Source organism: Eretmochelys imbricata, chromosome 2 (genome assembly GCF_965152235.1).
Source record: "Eretmochelys imbricata isolate rEreImb1 chromosome 2, rEreImb1.hap1, whole genome shotgun sequence".
Taxonomy (NCBI): Eukaryota; Metazoa; Chordata; order Testudines; family Cheloniidae; genus Eretmochelys; species Eretmochelys imbricata.
Window position 1 is genome coordinate 116788380 of NC_135573.1, and position 18732 is coordinate 116807111.

The following is an 18732-nucleotide window of genomic DNA, read 5'->3' on the forward strand; positions in this document are numbered from 1 at the left end:
TCTCTTTTTCCCCCCAGGGCCTACCATGCACCGGCGGCCTTACTGATCAACTCCTCCCCCTCCCTCCCTCCCAGTGCCTCCTGCCCGCCACAGTCAGCTGTTCCATGGCATGCAGGAGGCACTGGGGGCGAGGGGGAGGGGCAGAACTGGGCGGGAAGAGGCGGGGCGGGGATGGAGTGGGGGTGGGAAGAGGTGGGACAGGGTTGGACCTTGGGGTTGGGGCTGGGACCTAGGGTGGAGCAGGGGGTTGAGCACCCGCGGGGCTCAGAGGAAACCAGTGCCTGTGCACACATTTGTTTTGTGTTTCATCAGACCTGAAAAATCAACTGGAGTCTAATCTCTCTTTATTGCTGAATGTGCTCTGGAGTTATCTGCAAATGTTCTGAGGAAACATTTCCAGCACCTTGTTGTTTGTGGATAGTTTTCTTGCTGACATAGTGGTGATTTCGGAACAGAGCACTGACCATGCTTCATGTTAAATAACAGAGATTAGCCTGGGTCTATGACCTTTGAGAAGACAAATCTGAAACATAAGAATAGAGCAAACTCAGATCTGTGTCTGCCTGACCCATCTCTCAGTGGGATGACAGCCATGCAACAGACCTGGGCATGAGCATACAGCACTTAGGAAATTCCAACTAGTTCATAATGCTGTGGCATAACTCCTCAGTGACACAGGCTACAGCAAACACATGAGATGTGTCCTCCACTCACTACATTGGCTTCCCATAGAATTTTGAATGACGTTCAAGGACTCAGTCCTTACTTTCAAAGCTCTCTATGACCTGGGCCCAGAATATTTAAAGATTGTCCAAAGTTCCAGGACAAAGAACTTGGTCAGCAACTATGCTCCTCTGGGACAATGGAACTCTCAACAATAAGAGTAAAGTTCATTGGTGTGGGAGATTGAACCTTCCCTGGGGGGTGGTTTGAGACTGTGGAACAAACTCCCCCCCGGAACTAAGGACCATCACAAATCGCATCACTCACTGTTCCAAGTGCAAGGTCCATTTCTTTGACTTTGCCTTCTCTAACATAAACACGCAGCAAGAGGTGTATTTATATTAAACAAAAAGCGAAAACCACCCTACCAAAACTATACCCTCCACTCCACACGCTTCTCCCTCTGGGGAGCAGATGAGAGAGCAAATCACACATGTGTAATCATGTTTTTAATGAACACCTGGAAGGTATCACTATATGTCACTGACCATCAATGCTTGCCCTAGTGGTTTGGGAATCAGTCCTGTTTCATGTATGAAATAGAACCAAAGACTCCTACAAAGTATCCTGTGGCTAGATATGTGTACAGCACTCTGGATGTCGGACTTTATTGCTAATTACGCACAACAGTGTCTGACTACATGTAAACATACCAGATGTGTCCCGTTTTCCTGGAATGGGTGGAAATCAGCTGCAGGGGTGGGGCAATAAGTTGGAATCGGCACCGTGTGACCCTAAGGAAACTGCTTTGACTTGCTGCACTACCTGCCATTGAATCATTTCACGGAAGTCTTTCATTTTCCGATGAAAAGAAGGCCCGTATATGGAATTCATTTTGTGGTGATTCTTCAGGTCTCTAATAAGAAGCTCTCTTGACTCCGCAAGTAACATCCAGGAGAGGCTGGTGTTTAGTGCTTAGCAGGGTTGGCGTCACTAAAATCTCCTTAAGCAGACTTGATTAGCAGTGTGTTACTCCATTTTTATGCTGCTATAACTCCCACTGAAGTCAGTGAAGTTACACCAGCATGAAACTGGAGTAGCACAGTGGTGAATCACATCCTCCTCCTGGATGAGAAGATATCTGAGCCTAGAGAGGTTTTTTTTCTGAATTATTTTACATGATTCCTGTAAACTAGGGTTACCATATTTGAACATTCAAAAAAGAGGACACTCCATGGGGGGGGATTTGCTTGTGCCCCCCGGCCCCGCCCTAACTCCACCCCTTGCCCGCCCCCATTCCAACCCCTTACCCAAAGTCCCCGCCCCAACTCCACCCCCACCCTGCCCCATTGGACTCCTTCCCCAAATCCCTGCCCCGGCCCTGCCTCCTCCCCTGAGCGCTCCGCGTTCCCCCTTCTCCCCCTCCCTCCCAGCCACGCAAAACAGCTGTTTTGCAGTGCAAGCACTGGGAGCTGGGGGAAAAGGGGGGAAATCTCTTGAGAGATCAACATTCACTTTCTTTCTCGAGTGATCAACATTCACACTTTCTTGAATGATCAATTCTTCTTTGGGGAAAAATAATAATGGCAAAATCCTGGAGGTTTTTAGAAATTTAAAAATTCCTCCCGGACAGCGATTTAAGAACCAAAAAGCTGGACATGTCTGGGAAAATATGGACGTATGGTCACCCTAAACTGATTGTACATCTGCCAGGGGAGCCCACCTCCCATATAGAAAGCCCTGCTCTCATGGTAACTGAAGGCATCTGTGGAGGGTTGAGAGCTTTACTAAAGCCTATATGTGCAACATTTCTCTAAATGAGGTAGAATGGAGGTTTCTAGAAGGTGTATCTTGTGGTACAACTAAACAATAAATTTACCATGAGACTGCTCACGAACCACCATTGTTCAGTTCTTGGTCTTTAACGTTATTATAGGGTGGATACGTTTTTTGATGACCTCCACTTTACACAAGAAAGAGAGCTAATTTCAAGGTCTTGCTAGATATCTGGTATATCTTTAGCTCACCTATTTAATACCAAACCTGTCCCCCATAAAATATTCCAATTTTGCATATATTAATAATTGACAAAATCACAGGCTCCTTACAGTTCCTCTTGATGCATTGTACTCTGTAAATATAATTTATAATACTATTTTGGCATTGTTTAATTATGTCTGGGTAGTCCCATGCTTTTTCATAGGGGGAACCATATCTTAATATTAATTGTCTTGTGGACTACTTCCCCTACTGTTTGCGATCCCTTAATGTCCCTGTAGCAGCGACAGCAATTGCCTATATGGGAAAGGAGTTAGTTGGAAATACTATCTTTTAATATGATATAGTAACTAGAAATAAAGAGGAAGGGCTGACACCATGTGATCAGTCATCTCTCTGGGGATAATGGACCAGATGGGCATTCAAACTGTCACACCGAGGTATTTTGGATAGAGCAAATGAAAACATTTTCAAGGGAAACTCTAGTTCTTTGATTGCTGTCCATTAGGAATCGATGCTAGAAAAAAACAGTGAGGAGCTGGTTTCATGTGGCTTTGAATAATTCAGGAACAAAAGCAATTGCAGGAGACTGCTTGAGGAAAATAAATAAATAAATAATTATGAAGCATCTGGCTCAATCTAGCTGCCATAAAACAATGAGTAATGGAGAGAGATCCTTCTATCAAGTGCATGATTTAACATTTACCCTGTAGAAGCAGGAAACAAGAGTTTTCTCCACCCACTAACTTCTCCCTAACAGCTAAAGCTCCCAGCAAGCTTATTTTCTTTAATTAAAAAGAGAGTCCATGTACAGATAACATATACACCAAGGGAGAGAGACCAGCAATCTGATTTAACTTGGGGTGATGGGAAAAGCAGAAATTGGTGTTATGTAAAATTAAAGTTGCTGCAAAGATTAATAAAGAAGACAACCTGTTAGCATGGTACTACTGAGTGATCGAAGATAGTCATTCTGCGTTTATAAAATATGATCCCATGTTTTACAGCTCTGCTTCATATCTCACAGCTCATGTTGTTGCTTCTATTAAGTGGAGCTGTAAACACAGTATACTTGGTCCTCAAGAAGCTTTTCAATTCATATGGCAAAGACTTTTGGGGGATGGGAAGAGTAGCTGACCTGGACTCCACTAAGGGCATGTCTACACCAGCAATGCCCCTCTGCCATGTACATTGGTCAAACTGGACAATCTCTACACAAAAGAATAAATGGACACAAATCAGATGTCAAGAATTATAACATTCAAAAACCAGTCGGAGAACACTTCAATCTCTCTAGTCACTCGATTACAGACCTAAAAGTCGCAATATTACAACAAAAAAACTTCAGAAACAGACTCCAACGAGAGACTGCTGAATTGGAATTAATTTGCAAACTGGACACAAACTGGAAGGGAAACTCAGAGGCAGAGTGTGGGGGTACTGCCCAGGGGCAGAACCCCAGAGAAAGGGGCACTGGGGTCTGTGAGGGCCATGGGACGCAGAGCTGTGGTGGATTACTGGCCTGCAGAGTGTGCTCCATGCTGGAAAAGAGCTAATTCCCAATGACCAGCAGGAGGCGCCGCAGGGGTTAGTCTGCTCCTTTACAGTATGGTAACACCCATTGTTTCATGTTCTCTGTGTATATAAAATCTCCCCACTGTATTTTCCACTCCATGCATCTGATGAAGTGAGCTGTAGCTCACGAAAGCTTATGCTCAAATAAATTGGTCAGTCTCTAAGGTGCCACTAGTCCTCCTTTTCTTTTTACGGATACAGACTAAGACAGCTGCTACTCTGAAACCTACAGCAGCAGGTGCCTAGTGTAGTTTCTGAGGAGGGTGTCCTTGGAACACTTGAGAATGCTAATTAACACGAACCTAACCCAATTACAGTTATATAAACACACTAAGCAGCCGCTGGTGGGTGTGTCAGAGTTACACTCCATCAGCTTTGTTTGCATGCACTTTCAGAGTAGGAGCACGACACTTGAATAGCACTGAAATCTGCTCAGGGCACTTAACTACATGACCTTCTCCTCCCCTCCCCCAGAGAATTACCTTTTAAAATGCAAACTGAAGAGATCAGGAGCGTTATTATGGTAGAGGTTACTCTGAAGTACAAAGGGATCGGAGTCAAACTTTTGTGTTGCAGATTCCTTTCATATCTCTGGATAAAACTCTCCTATTATGGTTCCTCTTTTTCACTTAGTCAGCAAAATAGTGTTAACAATGCAAGAATCACTTGACTATATTTGTCTGCCAGGCAGTTTTCTTCTTGGAAGCTTGTGGAGGTGATCCCTTTCTTAAACAAAATATTGTCTAATATCCAGTAATATATGCACAGGGGACCAAGAGTAAAAATGCAATTAATCTTCCAATCACAAGGCAGATACAAATAATAAAAATGGTATTATTGTAGCCCCTACAAGCGGCTGTCATGAACCATGACCTCATTGTGCTAGGTGCTGTACAAACAGAACAGAGAGAGAGTCCCTGCCCAAAAGAGGGTGCATTAGTTACTCTAAACTATTTGGAGACTAGACTGATGTTACAGTCATTGGACTACATTAATCCAAGTCCCTGAAATCTATGAAGTTTTCATCAGGGATGGCCTTAACTCTATCTCTTTGATGTGCCCATCCCCTTGGAATCCGAGAGAGAATTTGGCCTATTCTGTCCAACAAACCACTTGATTAAATGACTGAAGCTTTTAGTCACTTTGTCAAATTGCCATTTCACTCAGGCACTTAGTCAAAGAGTTTAAAATATTATGATGTTTCTAGCCTGATTTTCTTGAAAAGCTGTATAAAACAGGCACTCAGACAGACTACAAAGTAATAAACAAGTGGTTAAACTGGCAATGAAGCTTCACATTTGATAACTTTGAGTTCTTCTTACATGTTTCTTATATAATGAATGATAAAAATTGTGGAAGGGATATTAAACTTCTATGCTTCAGGGTTTAAGCCAGTCTCAAACTATTGGAGAGTGGGATGAGATTTAATGTTGGGAGCAAATTATCCCACATCTGCCTCCTGCAGTGCGCTTATAGCTTCTCCTGAAGGATCTGTTACTGGCCACTGTTGGAGACAGGATACAAAACTAAATGGACCTTGGATCTCGTCCCTGTCTTATGTTTCTGTAGACATTGAATATATATTCCATATGAGAGAGGCATTTGAGCATGTTACAACATTACATTTTTTCTGAATTCCTTTTGCCTTATTTCATATGTTGCAAGTGAATGCCAAATCACTTGAGATATATGAAAGCTATCCTTTAGACTTAGTAAATCCTGCTGAACACAAGCTGCCATTGTTCCACATTCTAATAAATGCAAAATCAATCTCCCTACACTCCTGGTACATCCATCAGTTTGTCCTCCATATTACTCTTCTCTCTTGATTGCTTTTGGCATTGGAAGAATCTTCAAGAAGATGACCTGTGTTACTTCTGTCTTAATATGTCTTGCAAGGTTTCTTAAGTGATTTGTGGTCATGGTAGATCCTCCTTCACTTTGATCACTTATTCCCTGGTAGACTATATAGTTATCCCTAGTTATCCCACATGCTCACAGTACTAGCTGTTACATCTAGGAGACAGTGTAGCAGCCTATTTACTTCTCTGGGCCACCACTTTCTCAGCCTACGTTGCTCACTATGGAGTTACTGATCAGGATTTTTTTTCTTTTTTTGGTGCTTTTCTTGCAGTTCATGGCTCTTTGTCATTCATTAAGCTACTCTTTGCTTCTACCTATCTTCAGTTCTCCATCTAGGTCTTACACTGCAGTCAACATAGTAACATTTGACCTTATTTTGGCTTTAGTCAGTTTTTTGTTGCCGTCTTGGTGAACTGCAAAGCGAAAATGAACATGTAACACCAGATTTATACGCGGAACTAAGCCCTATTAATCAGGCTGTGTAGGGCACTGCGCATAGAAATAAAATTTTGACAAATTTAGTTAAAAATGTCTTTCACTTCCTGAAATCCACTTCGTTTTTCCTCCAGCATTGTCAATATCCCGGGATGTAAAATCATAAATAACCGGGATGAATCCTGGTCCCATTGAATCAATGGGAGTTTTTCCATTGACTTCAGTTGGGCCAGGATCTCATCCTGGAAGCCTTATTGTAACCCCTATCTGATGTCACAGAATGATGCGTTCTGGGATATCTTCAGTGGAAGTACCCTGAGGCTTTCAGACTGGGAGGGAGAAGAGTTTTACTGAGGTTGGCTAACATTTATTTCTGGGCTGAATATCCCCAGTTGGATTTGTGGGGTTAAAACGAATGTTCAACTTTTGCTTTGCAATTCACCTTTAACGTTTTTCTGCCATTCAGCAGAACATGCCTGTCATGCACAGTAGTACTTGTTATTATTCCCACTCCACCAATGTCCAGGATTCATGGGCTAGGAAGCTCTTAAGCTCTTATTCTGAACTTTTGGACCTCACACTGACACCATGAAAAGCTATCCTTCTGACATGACAAGCAGTCCTGTGGTTTCTGGGCATTGCTGCATTTGAAGTATCTCATAAGTCTATGCAGTGTAATGGGCAAAGTTGCCTGGCTTGAAAGATATTCTAGACCTAGCACCAGAAGGTCCATTGGGAAAGCAATTTATCAACACAGATGAAAGATGGCATTGCTATTTCCTCTGAGATGAGAATAGCTGAAGGGGCTTTTGAGACAGTGGGAGTAGCTTGGGGGGCAAAGGGCGGGGGCTCACCAGTCTATGCACTTTGTAAGTATCCCTGCATGGGCCAAGTTGGGAGACAGTTGATTAGGAGTGAACTAAGAAGGGGATTCATCTCATCAGCTGGGACCTGTTAAATGGGAGGTATGAACGGAAAGGGGAGGGCTGGAAGGAAGGGCAAAGAAGTCCAGAATCTCAGAGTGGTGAGACCTGTCTTCCCACCCTTTCATCCCATGAGAAACGTTGGGAAAAACTTTATGGTGATGCAACATGGAGGTGCATAAAATGTTGTAAATAAAGTACGCTATGGTAAGAGTACGTGAGGGCTGCTTGTGAAAAGAAATTCAGGGTGAGGGAGCCCCGACTCCCATGACTTGGCCGCATGTAGAAAAGTGAGGTTACCTCTTGCATTGCCAGTAGTATATCACTGGAGTAGTATATTGTTGGAAACTGCAAAACTTTCAACTAAAATGAAAAATCTTAGTCAAATCCATTTTTTGTCCAAAAAAGTTTATATATATATTTAATCAGCTCTAGTCAGTGGAGACACAAATCCCAAATCTCCTTTCACCAATGCCAGTCTCTTATATCGGAGTAATGTCATTACTTTTGTTGGAGTTAGTCCTGGTTTGCCCCAGTGTCAGTGAGAGGAAAATCAGGCCCATGCATGTAGGCTCTGACCTAGGGTATATCTACACTTTGAGCTGTCAATGTAAATTCCAACATGAGGAGACATTGGATTGAGCTAGCTCACTAAGAACAGAGTGTAGCCATGGTGGTGCGACCAGTGGGAGGGGCGAGCCGCTCTGAGTATGCCCCTATCTGAGACCCTAAGCAAGTACTTGGGGTAGCTTGCTCCTCCTGCCATCCATGCCACTGCAGGGACATTCTATTTTGAGTGTGCTCACTCTATGAGAGTTCGCGCGGGTATGTCTCCTTGAGCTGGGAATCACACACCCAGCTCGAAGTCTAGATGTGCCCTTAGCTCTCATGTTGGTTTTACACCTGTGATACTCCACTGCCTTCTAAAGCTATGCCTGATTCTTGTGGATGTGAGAGCAGAATGGGGCTTTCTCATGGGGACCTTTTAATTAAGTTCTTTCTTGTTTGTTGTTCTCAATATAAACAATTATTCTGGCTGAAAGTATCTTTGTATGGGGAAACAGCAATTGAGGTGTATGCTCTAAATCAAACATTTTGGCTCATAATCTGAGATGGCGGGGGGGGAATCCTTAACTGACATACACCCAGCAAGCAATTCTTCTCACGATTTAAAGCAACTTGAAATTTAGCCCACTGCCTCTGTAAAGTCTGCTACTTGTTAATGGAGACATGTTAGGAGGAGGTGAGGGAATTAATTCACACAAGGGATTATTGTTAAAATAAAGGTAATGGGGGCAAAGCTTCCATCCAATATCTAATTAAATTTTTCCTAAAACAGTACATCCATTTATAATATGTGAAGCCTGATTTTGTTCTCATAGGAATGGGCTTTTATTTTATTTATCCTTATAAAATAAGGATTTTATTACACATATTTATTTACTCCTATTGCCACTTGCTGGTTTTATATTTAATGGATGTGCAAAGCTGCAGGAGAGCTGCAGGGGAGAAAAAGCCTCATGGGGAACCCTTTGTGTCTGGATGAATTGGAAAAACAAACTCTAGGGTGTTCATTTGCCATGAATCACTTTTCACATCACGTGTGTAATATGAATGAGGCGTCTGTGAATCTAATTCCCTTTGTCCCAGTAGTAAAGCAGATCAGTACGATAGAAGAGGCGCAAGGCCAGCAAAGCAACCAACTTGAAAAGGCAGCACCATTCAGTGAATTCATTTTCAGCTATTTCAGTGCCGTTTGCTCCTTTTCTTTTCAACAGATTTAAAGAACAAACCTACAGTCCACAGGAAATGCCTCTGTTAAGCATGTCTGCTGCAGTCTATTTAAGCATGGTAGCAGCTTTCGACAGCCTGATTCCTTCCTACTGTCACACGGGGTCTCTTGTAACTCTAAGTGGGAGAAGAGAAAACATGCATCTCCACAGCCAAACTTTACCGTAGGAAAACAGTAGATCAATGCCATGACAGCCTGCTGCCTTGATTTCACAAGAGGGGTAAGGAGGATGAAGATTAAAGGGTTTTGTCTAACTTCAAGATAAAAATCCCAGTTGCGCAACCTTTTTGTGCTAAATTACCTCTATTTTTGGCAGTTATTTATTAATCTTTGGAGAATATACATGATTTGTTTCCTCTCCCTGTTATCTTTGATCTCAGCAGGAGGTTTTAATGAAGCAAAAACCATGCACCACTAAGCCAATTCCAACTAGAAACTCAGGGCTTGCTCAGAAACTTAACGCTTTCATTCATCACCTGGAATAGGAACTTTCCCTGGTATGCAATAACAACTTTATTGTCCTTGTAAATATAAAATGGAATTTTAAAGATCTCACCACAACTTTTGTAATATATTTCCAAATTCTTCTCCTTGCAGACTGTGTGCGTAGGCCACGCTGTGCTGAGCCTGGGATAAAACAGGACTAAAATGAGAATGGCAGCATTAAGCATCTTCATGGTGGTGATGGTGCGGTAGTCTCCGTAATTATTTCTCTCTCTTGTCATGAAGGCGAGGAGGGTAGTTTTCCACTTCCTCTCTCCAAGGACTGTGACAACTGTAAGAGGTTACTATATTAACCGCATGCACAAGGATTAAATGATTCAATACAGGCTCACAGCTTGAAACAACGTAGTGTAAGCAAGTGGCTAATCAGAATTCTGAGTGTGTAGTTCCATATGTTCAGACTTCTGCTTTCTGTTTCATGTTAGTTTAAGCTAATGACGAATGATCTACTGACACCGACGCATTGGAAAAGCTCCAGTCCGCAGCCTTAATTCTTTGTTGAACTAGATAAATAGTTATTTATCTAATTCCCCCCGCCCCCCGTTCCATTCTCATGCTGTAGTTGGGCACTTGGGGCTCAGAGTGTAAGACAAGCTTAACTTGGCATTTCAGGCTGCAAAACACTGTAGGCAACATTCATAGAATCGTAGGACTGGAAGGGAGCTTAAGAGGTCTTCTAGTCCAATCCCCTGCACTCAGGGCAGGACTAGGTATTCTATTCTCCCACCCTTACTCACAGCGAGTAGTACCTTGCTGTATGAGTTGCCAGTTTGCTTTCAATTAGATTGTTTGCAAAGGAAGGTACTACTCAAGGTGAGTAAGGGTTGCTGGCTTTGTGTGACACCTGGAGGTAGAAAATGCCCTAATCTGGCACGCCTCTCCCCTGAGTTTAAATTCCACTTGGACGTAAGCTCCACTTTCTGAATTTTATTGTCACTACATTTATTTTAGCAGTGAGTTTCTTTGCTGAAGAGAACAGAGCTTTGTTGTTCAGTAGACTCGATTCCCCTGGAGCTGGAGCCTTAGGAACACAGCTTCAGGAAGCATTCCGTTACTTTTGGCTGTGCTGAAAATTATTTCTGGTGTGCAATGATGACTCACCTTTCAAGTCCTGATTTAATTATTTTTGGCATTGCATTGATTAACATTCCTCCTTTGCCTCTCTTTTAAGCCAGAGCTCTGGATTTTTCCGCATGTGTACTGACTGCATACATGCACACTATTGAAGTTGTAAATTTGTAATGCAGGCTAATTGTTTCATACAACGTGGCATGTGTAAACTGGCAATTGCTGAAGACAGTAAGGAATACACAGTATAGAAGCAAGGGCTGCTTTAGCTCCAGCAAACATCTGTTGGGTTTGAGAATCAAGATTTTCAATTGGCTTTCAAAATTCAGTTGCTAAAGCAGGAATTTTTTGGACTGAAGCATAACTGGGAAAAAACTTCAGGCCAAACTCAGCCCTGCAGCAGGTAGGTGCAAGTCTATGGAGTTGAACCAAGGCTGAACTTGGCCCTGTGGTTTGATGGGCTTGGTAAAATATTAGGCTGGTTCACCGCATCTTCCCTATTTCAAATCCTGGAAGGTGGCATGTATATTCGATTAATGAGCCATGCCTTTAGAAAAGTGGTGCTCTGCTTTGTCTGTCACTCTGCTATTGAATAGAGTTGCCGGGGGAACAAAAAAGAAGCACATATATGGTTGAGAAAACAAAAATGCATGCAACAAGTTTATTAGGAAGTAATACTTAACAATGGGAGCCCTTCGGTTCAGCAACTCCTGGGGGTGAAATCTTGGCCCCACTAAGGTCAAGAGGAGTTTTCCCATTGACTTCAATCAGTCCAGGATTTGAACCTTGATGTCTTTTTTTAAAAGCTGACATTTCAATTACCAAAGCTGGCCAGTAAGATCTGCAAGGTCCAGTGTTATGCCACCCTCTGCCTGCCCTAATTTTTTGGGGATTAGTCACAGCTTTTTTTCTTTAAAGGAAGTTTCCAGTCCTGTTCACTGTGGACAGACTCTTTAAAATATACACTCATGTTAACTTTCACCCTTACTAGTATGTTAACTGGCACTGTGCTTTGTTAAAAACTCGTGTGTGTTATGGCTCCCCATACAGCCCATGCAAGCCAGATAAATAGGTTAACCAGACCTGCTGGCCTCCGGGAAGGTAGCAGGGGACCTGCTGGCCTCCGAGAAGGTAGCAGGGAGAAATAGGTTAACCAGACCTGCTGGCCTCCGAGAAGGTAGCAGGGGACCTGCTGGCCTCCGAGAAGGTAGCAGGGGAAAAACGCATAGATTAAGCTATGATTTCAGAATCTAGGCTGTGTCACTTGCTAAGTAATATCAGCAGTGACAAAGAGATTGAAATATCCATGTTAAGATGTTTAAAAGAAAACAGGGTATGCCAGTACCAGAGGGAGGAATGGAGTCAGAAGGAACTCCAACCTCACCTTTTGTTAAAGAAATTACACCTTTTAAACAAATCCTTCAAAAATTTGGGCACAGTCCTTGGACTAAACAAGCCCTAGCTGATGTCTGCACTATTTCGGACCTAGAGGATAGATTGGCTCAGTATATCCTCATATACAAACCTTCTAGTGCTGCCAAAAGAGATGCAGCAGCAATTTGGTTGTTGTGGGAGGCATGTAAGGATTCTTCCCTCCGCTTGTCTTCATGTAAAGAGGAAAAGGCACAAACGGAAAAGGGAGCAGACAATTGGAAGGTGCTGGCTACAAATACCCAAAGCCAGCTGAAAATAGTGAAAGAGGCACTCCAGGAATACAAAAAGAGTGAAAAAGTTAACTTTGCAGAGGCTGGAGGGAGGCAGGTAAAGGGGGAGAAGGTCCTATGTACGGCACCCCCAGGCATAATTACAAAGAGAAAAGAGAGTAAAAAAAAAAAGTTAACTCTGCAGAGGCTGGAGGGAATTAAGCAGTTAAACTTTGTGAAAATGTTAAAAAGGAAAAGTGTTAGAGAAAGAGCATTCTTGGTTTCTTTGCAGCCATTCTGAAAGAAAAATGGGCCTTTTCCAAAGGAATGTCTGTAAATTAGCCAATTATTAAAAATAAACTATCTGATTAAAATCATTTGTCTGGACAATTTAGTCAAATTTGCTAAAAGAACATAAGAGGGTTCTATTGGAACTTAACTGCCTCAAATGTATAAAGGGAATGTAAGATGTAAAAAACAGAGCAGTGTGGAAGGGATATTAAGGAAAAGAAAATGTGTATGTGTATATGTAAAGTTCTAAGGACCAATTCGTTTTGTTTTTGTTTTAAATAATGCCACTAAAAATCCATTTGATTCTTTAATTCAAAGTTGCAAAACTGACAGAACTTTTTGCTAGGCACAGGTAATTAGTGTTGTTTGGCTTTGGGATTTGGCATTTAACCCTTAAAAGGTAACTCAATGCTTTACAAAATTTAAAATGTTTTTAAGTTGTGGCTGCAGCAAGGCAGTCAAAATCAGGAGAATAGAAAAAAAAATTCTGGATTCTTTTTGTTTGTTTGTTTGTTTGTTTGTTTTTTGTAACAAAATAGCAGATGAGAGTTGTAGTAAAAATAAAAAAATTAAAAAAGACAGTGGCTCTCTGAAGCAACAGCAGGGGTGAGGTGCATAAAACAAAAAGAAGCAATGTTAGAAACACTGAGTCTTAAAATGGCTTTGAGTAATCAGATTGTCACTTTGATAAAGGTACATGAAAACTCTGTAAGCAAAAAAAAAAGAAATAGTTACACCTTATGTAAAAATTGATATGGATAATGTTATAAAAGTTAAACTATGGAAGGAATGTGCATTTGCCCCAGAACATGTGCAGGGTATATTGTAGAAGGGGCAAAAGAAATGCAAACATACCATGCTACTTAATTAACATGCTATTAGGGCTCCAAAGGGAGTCACAATAGGTTGGGTTTTCTTTTTCAGATTGTTGTGTGTTTTGGAAGCAGAAGTTAAAAGTAATCAAAACTCTGGTGAAAGCTGATTGTGTCCCTTTTAAGATAGAGTCTCTGAACGGCTGATGGCTTTAAATCCAAAAGCAGGAAGCGTCTGCGAAAATGCAAATTACCTAAATGATAAAGGAAGGAAAGAACTAGCAGCACAAAGGAGCTGCAGATAAAGGACATACCTGGTCAGCAAACAAATTGTCTAAATAAAAGGCATGGGATAACAAGATAATTTTAATAAATTTAATGATAATAAGTACCCCTGTAACACCATACAGTGTGTATGATTTTTGGAAAAATCCTTTAAGGTCATATGGTAATGATGCTTCTCAGCTATTACCTGTAAATAAACTTAAAGCTTAACACAGCAGGAAAAACATTATAAACTTGGTCTGCTGTATAAGAAGGGAAACTGAGGTACCCCACCTCAGGGATTTAATGACTAAACAGTGGGATAATTTCCCCATAACCCTTAAAAGATAGAAACCATTGAAACCTGATCTGCCTATAGAACAAAAACAGGAAAATGTGGGGGCCAATTCCTCTGTTTTGCCTGCAATCAGCAAGGGTATTTGTAAAAGAAATATTTTAAGCAATAATCTGCCACCCCAAAAGGGGTAGAAACATGTTCTTTTTGTCTTTCAGAAAATCAGGAAAAGCTGATGCCAGCTGAAAAGCAACCCAATACCATGAATCTACTGTCACAATAGAAATTGTGTTTTGTGTTCTATGTTTTGTCTTGTGTTTTGTCTTGTTGCTAGCACTGTTGTATGTTTAAAAAAAAATACTAAAGACCTGCAGGTAATTAAAAATAAATTAAGCTCTCTGTCCCAGCTACAGGACAGCCTGATACAAAAACAAGTACATGCCAATGTAGACTTGGTCCAAATTGGTTTGGGTAACCTAAAAGCCCGATGGAATCTTTGGCAATGGCTTAATACTACCACATGGCTTATGCATAAGAAAAAAAAAATTAGAAATAGGAAACTACACAGCCATAGCTATGGGATGCACTGAAATGCAGATATTTGCCCTAGCAACTTTGGAACACAAAATGTTCTGGGTCATACTGGGAAATATTAAGGGTTTGGTGCATTTGTTAAAACAAAGAAAGAGATCATTTTGTTTGACACTTATCAAAATGAATGGATGCAATACGTTTCCAGTATTGTAAAACCAGACTTGTTAATGGGAGAAATTGTTGTCAAAATTGCACAGCAACAGTCCCTGGAGGCAAAGGTATTGAAGGTTAGCCCACTCCCCATATTACACATGGGATCCTTCTGGCTACCCTGGACCTTGAGCCAGTGGGCTGGGGAAGGAGGGAAGCTATTGGACACTAGAGGTTGTACCTCAAAAGTGGGTGTGCCTCACCTTGCCTGTTGCCCCAGAACCTTGTAGTAAAGATACATCACTAGGATCATGTATGTGGCATGAATTGGAATCACAAACTCAAATTGCCTCACAGTACTTTCTCTTGAATAGGCTACATAGAAAGTGACACTGACGATTATAAATCTTAGTGTCAAAAGGGGGATTATGTTGGATCATATTAAAGAAGTTCTGTATTAAAATCACAAATGAGTTTGATTCCCCATAGTTTCAATTCCAGGGTATTACTAATTAAGAGGTCTCTTGGTTTTTGGTACTGTTTCTCTCCCTCTATGTGTGAAACTTGCAAGCTGCTAATTGTGTTAGTACATTCTAAGACGGAGTCTATTCTCAAAGCAATTCACAGAGAGAGAGACTCAAAGCAATACTCTAACAACAGAAACAGCACCCAGAGACTCCCTGCCCTTTTGTTGTATTAACAATTGTGATTAAAATAGAGATAGAGGATGTATGTGGATGGATGCTTGGTGTGGATAATAACTGAATGATCAGGGAGGTGCCAGCCTAAGAATCCAGTGTCCATTGGCTGAAGAAGGCGTCAAGTGGAAATAACCAGAGGACCACCAGAGGGCAGACTGGAATACACCCAACAGCCTCAAGAATGGGAGAACCAAAGAACAAGATAACATCTAGCAGCGTGGAGCTATCAGGAATGTGCCATCTGCTGATTGATTCAGCAACAGCATGAAGCAGCAATTCCCATAGACTGGCATAGGAAGAAATTCCTATAAATATAGACTCTAAAAAGTGAGAACTTTGGGGTCCGATTCTGCAAACCAACTTCCAGGAGCATCAGATGAGCATCTGACAAGGCCCTGCTCCCTCCTCATGTCCAGGCCACCTGGCCAGTGGCTTGGCATGAGCAACTCTAAGGCTGGTAACTATGATAACAACCTTGCAGAACCTGTGTGTGTGTGTTTGTATGAATGAATGTGTGAATAAATATGAGATTGAATGGAATGTTATAGCTATAACTAACTGCTTACTATGATTCTTTCTGTTTTCACAATAAATGTGGTATTTTGCCTTTTTCCCTTTAATAAGATCCTGCTGGTTTTTATTTTATTGGTATAACAGTTCAGGCCCACATCTAGTTTTGCGTTCTTTAGGCACTAGTATAATAGTAAAGCATGTACTCTGTGGCTAGGTTCAGAACCCAGGCAATTGTGCTTAGTGCAAAACATGCACACTGGCCAAGGGCGGGGTTGCTATAGATCTGTTTGGTTTGATCGAACAATTAATCAAACACACCCAATAGCAATGTCTGATTAAAGCAAAAGAAATTACACAGGGAACGTGATAGGGAAACTGTGTCTGGAATTAGTGGTGTACAGGCTGTGGTTAATTTTGATTGTAACACAATCAGTGTGAACCATTCCAAATAAAATGCTGTTCCCACTGAGAACTACGTACAGGTGAAACTTGGGAGTGTTCCTCTATATTCAGTGTTACTGCAATTTGCGAAGTGTCATGGATAGAAGCCGTTAAAGCACAACCGTGACTTCTCAAGCCAAACATTATGAATGATCATAATGGTGCTGGTCCTGAATTTCATTCTTTAATTCAAGATGCTTGTGTTCTTGCTTGTGTTCCAAAAAGGATCAAAGTGCTAACTGGTCAAAAATGGTTTTCCCATCCTGTGAAAATTTTTGAAATTAAAAAATATTCCCCATTCCACAGACTTTCTGGACTTTTTGTGTGAAAAAATTAGAATGAGAAAGATCCCGCACCCCAGTGGTCAGGGCACTCACCTGGTATGTGGTAGGGAACAGGAGAGAGACCCCAGGATAGTCAATAGCCCAAGTGGTCAGGCATTCAATGAATCAGGTGGACCAGGGAGTTGAACCTGTGCATCTCACATCCCAGTTGCAGGCTATTTCTGGGGTGGGGGAAATATCTTTCTGTCTCTGACTCAAATTTTCTGTCCCAGGCTAAGAAACCTTTCTAGTGAAATTTTATCAAAACTGATATGTTTCGACAACATTTTTTGTTTTTGATGAATCAGCATTTTCCGATCAAAAACTATTTCATCAAACAATTCCCAACCGGCTCTAGTCAGAGGGCTTATTCTTTAGTCTTGGGGGGGGCAGGGTTGTGATTATAGGATTCATTGCCATAGTGGGATATGCAATAATTATTCTTGTTCATGGCAGTGCTGTAATGCAATAGGTGCTTTTCAGACATGCAAGGATGGATGGTCCCCCCACTGAGGAGCTCACAGTCCACAGATCAACAGACTTGGGGGAAGCAGAGCAACAAGCAGAGATTTTGCTGGTACAAGTCATCCTGCTTCACTGAAGGCAGGATGACAAGTGGTTCTTCCAGAGACTTAAATGTGGCTGGAATAGGACAGGGGCCTTGCGGATGAGCTCAGGAAACTCAGACCATGCACAGGGGACCATGTGGCAAAACGGTCCCTCTCTCTCTAGATGAAGCAAAATCACCCTTTTCTGACACTGTCCTGTCACTGGCTCTAACAGTTACATCTGAAAATCATTTGTAGGTGCCTTTGGAATGTACCAGGTTGTACCAAATAACAAGTATTTTATAGACAAACATCCTGGAAGGGACACACTGACCCTCCTAGAAAGGGTTTTATTACCAATCCTATCTCCTCTGTGGACTACTCCTTCAAACATGAACAGCCCTCCCAGACTTCTATGACTTGTTGGATGAGAAGCTGTGTTTGATCAAACAAGCAAGTATGTACCCAGGAGTTTCTGTGGGCTTGTGCAGATGCTGCTGAAACCAGCTCCACAGCGTCTTCACTTCTATTTTTAGTGAGTATAGCTAGCCTGGCTACGCAAGCTGTCATTCGCACCCCCAGCTGCAATGTGGATGTACCCTTGGTTTCCATCTGAGAGCCCTGCAGAGCCAACACTGCTAACAGGAGTAAAGAGTAGTAAACTTACACTTGTTGTTACTCTGTTCTATGTAGATTCTTGTACCAGTCACTCATTACTGTAGTATGGAGCATCTGCCAGCAGCTTATTAAGTGACATGACTAGCATTTCTCATTTTGGTTTGCTCTCTCTCTCTCTCTCATCCTCTCCCCAGCATGAGAATTGTGTGTGCAGGGCAGTGTTTTGTTTTGTTTTGTATTTTTACATGGGCATGCAGCTATGTGGTTAGATTAGAGATGACAACAACAAAAAAGTGCATCTTGTACTTGGAGCACGTTTGTGATGTGACTAAAATGAGCAGAGATAACTATATATTCAAGGAACTGAGACGTTAAGAAGGTGCCATTTTGAATTAGTGTCTTCAGACACGTCCTTTTTTTGCTGGTATCTTGCCCCTTCAACCTTGTGCCCTTGTGAATAAAGGAAGAGGCTGGCAGGGAAACTGAGACTTACTGTTGCTCAGTGCAGAGACTATACCAAATGCATAAATTTAAGTTGTGCTCACCGGTTGTCAGCTCTGCTTGCTCACAGTGCAAAGATTCACAAGCTCAAGGCCAGAATGAAATTTTGACCTTTGAGTTATGCAGGCTTTCAAGATCTCCTAGAGCTGAAAGTAACAGCTTACAGCTAATGGTGCAAATAGAAAAAAACATTCTCCTGATCTGAATTTTGTATCCCAGTGGAGAGATTTTGCTGGCCTCTCTGGAGCACTCTTACCAACTGGAAGGAGTCATTACA

At 41.8% G+C, this 18732-nt stretch overlaps 1 protein-coding gene across 1 annotated transcript in view; it reads right to left on the reverse strand.

Annotated features, from left to right (window-relative positions):
• LY86 (lymphocyte antigen 86) overlaps positions 1-10124 on the reverse strand; it is a 32740-nt gene extending 22616 nt beyond the window's left edge. The window contains exon 1 of the mRNA XM_077810679.1: positions 9806-10124. Coding sequence (XP_077666805.1) covers positions 9806-9974 — 169 coding nt within the window. The 5' untranslated portion in view covers positions 9975-10124. The remainder of the gene's footprint in view (positions 1-9805) is intronic.
• Positions 10125-18732: the final 8608 nt, after the last annotated feature.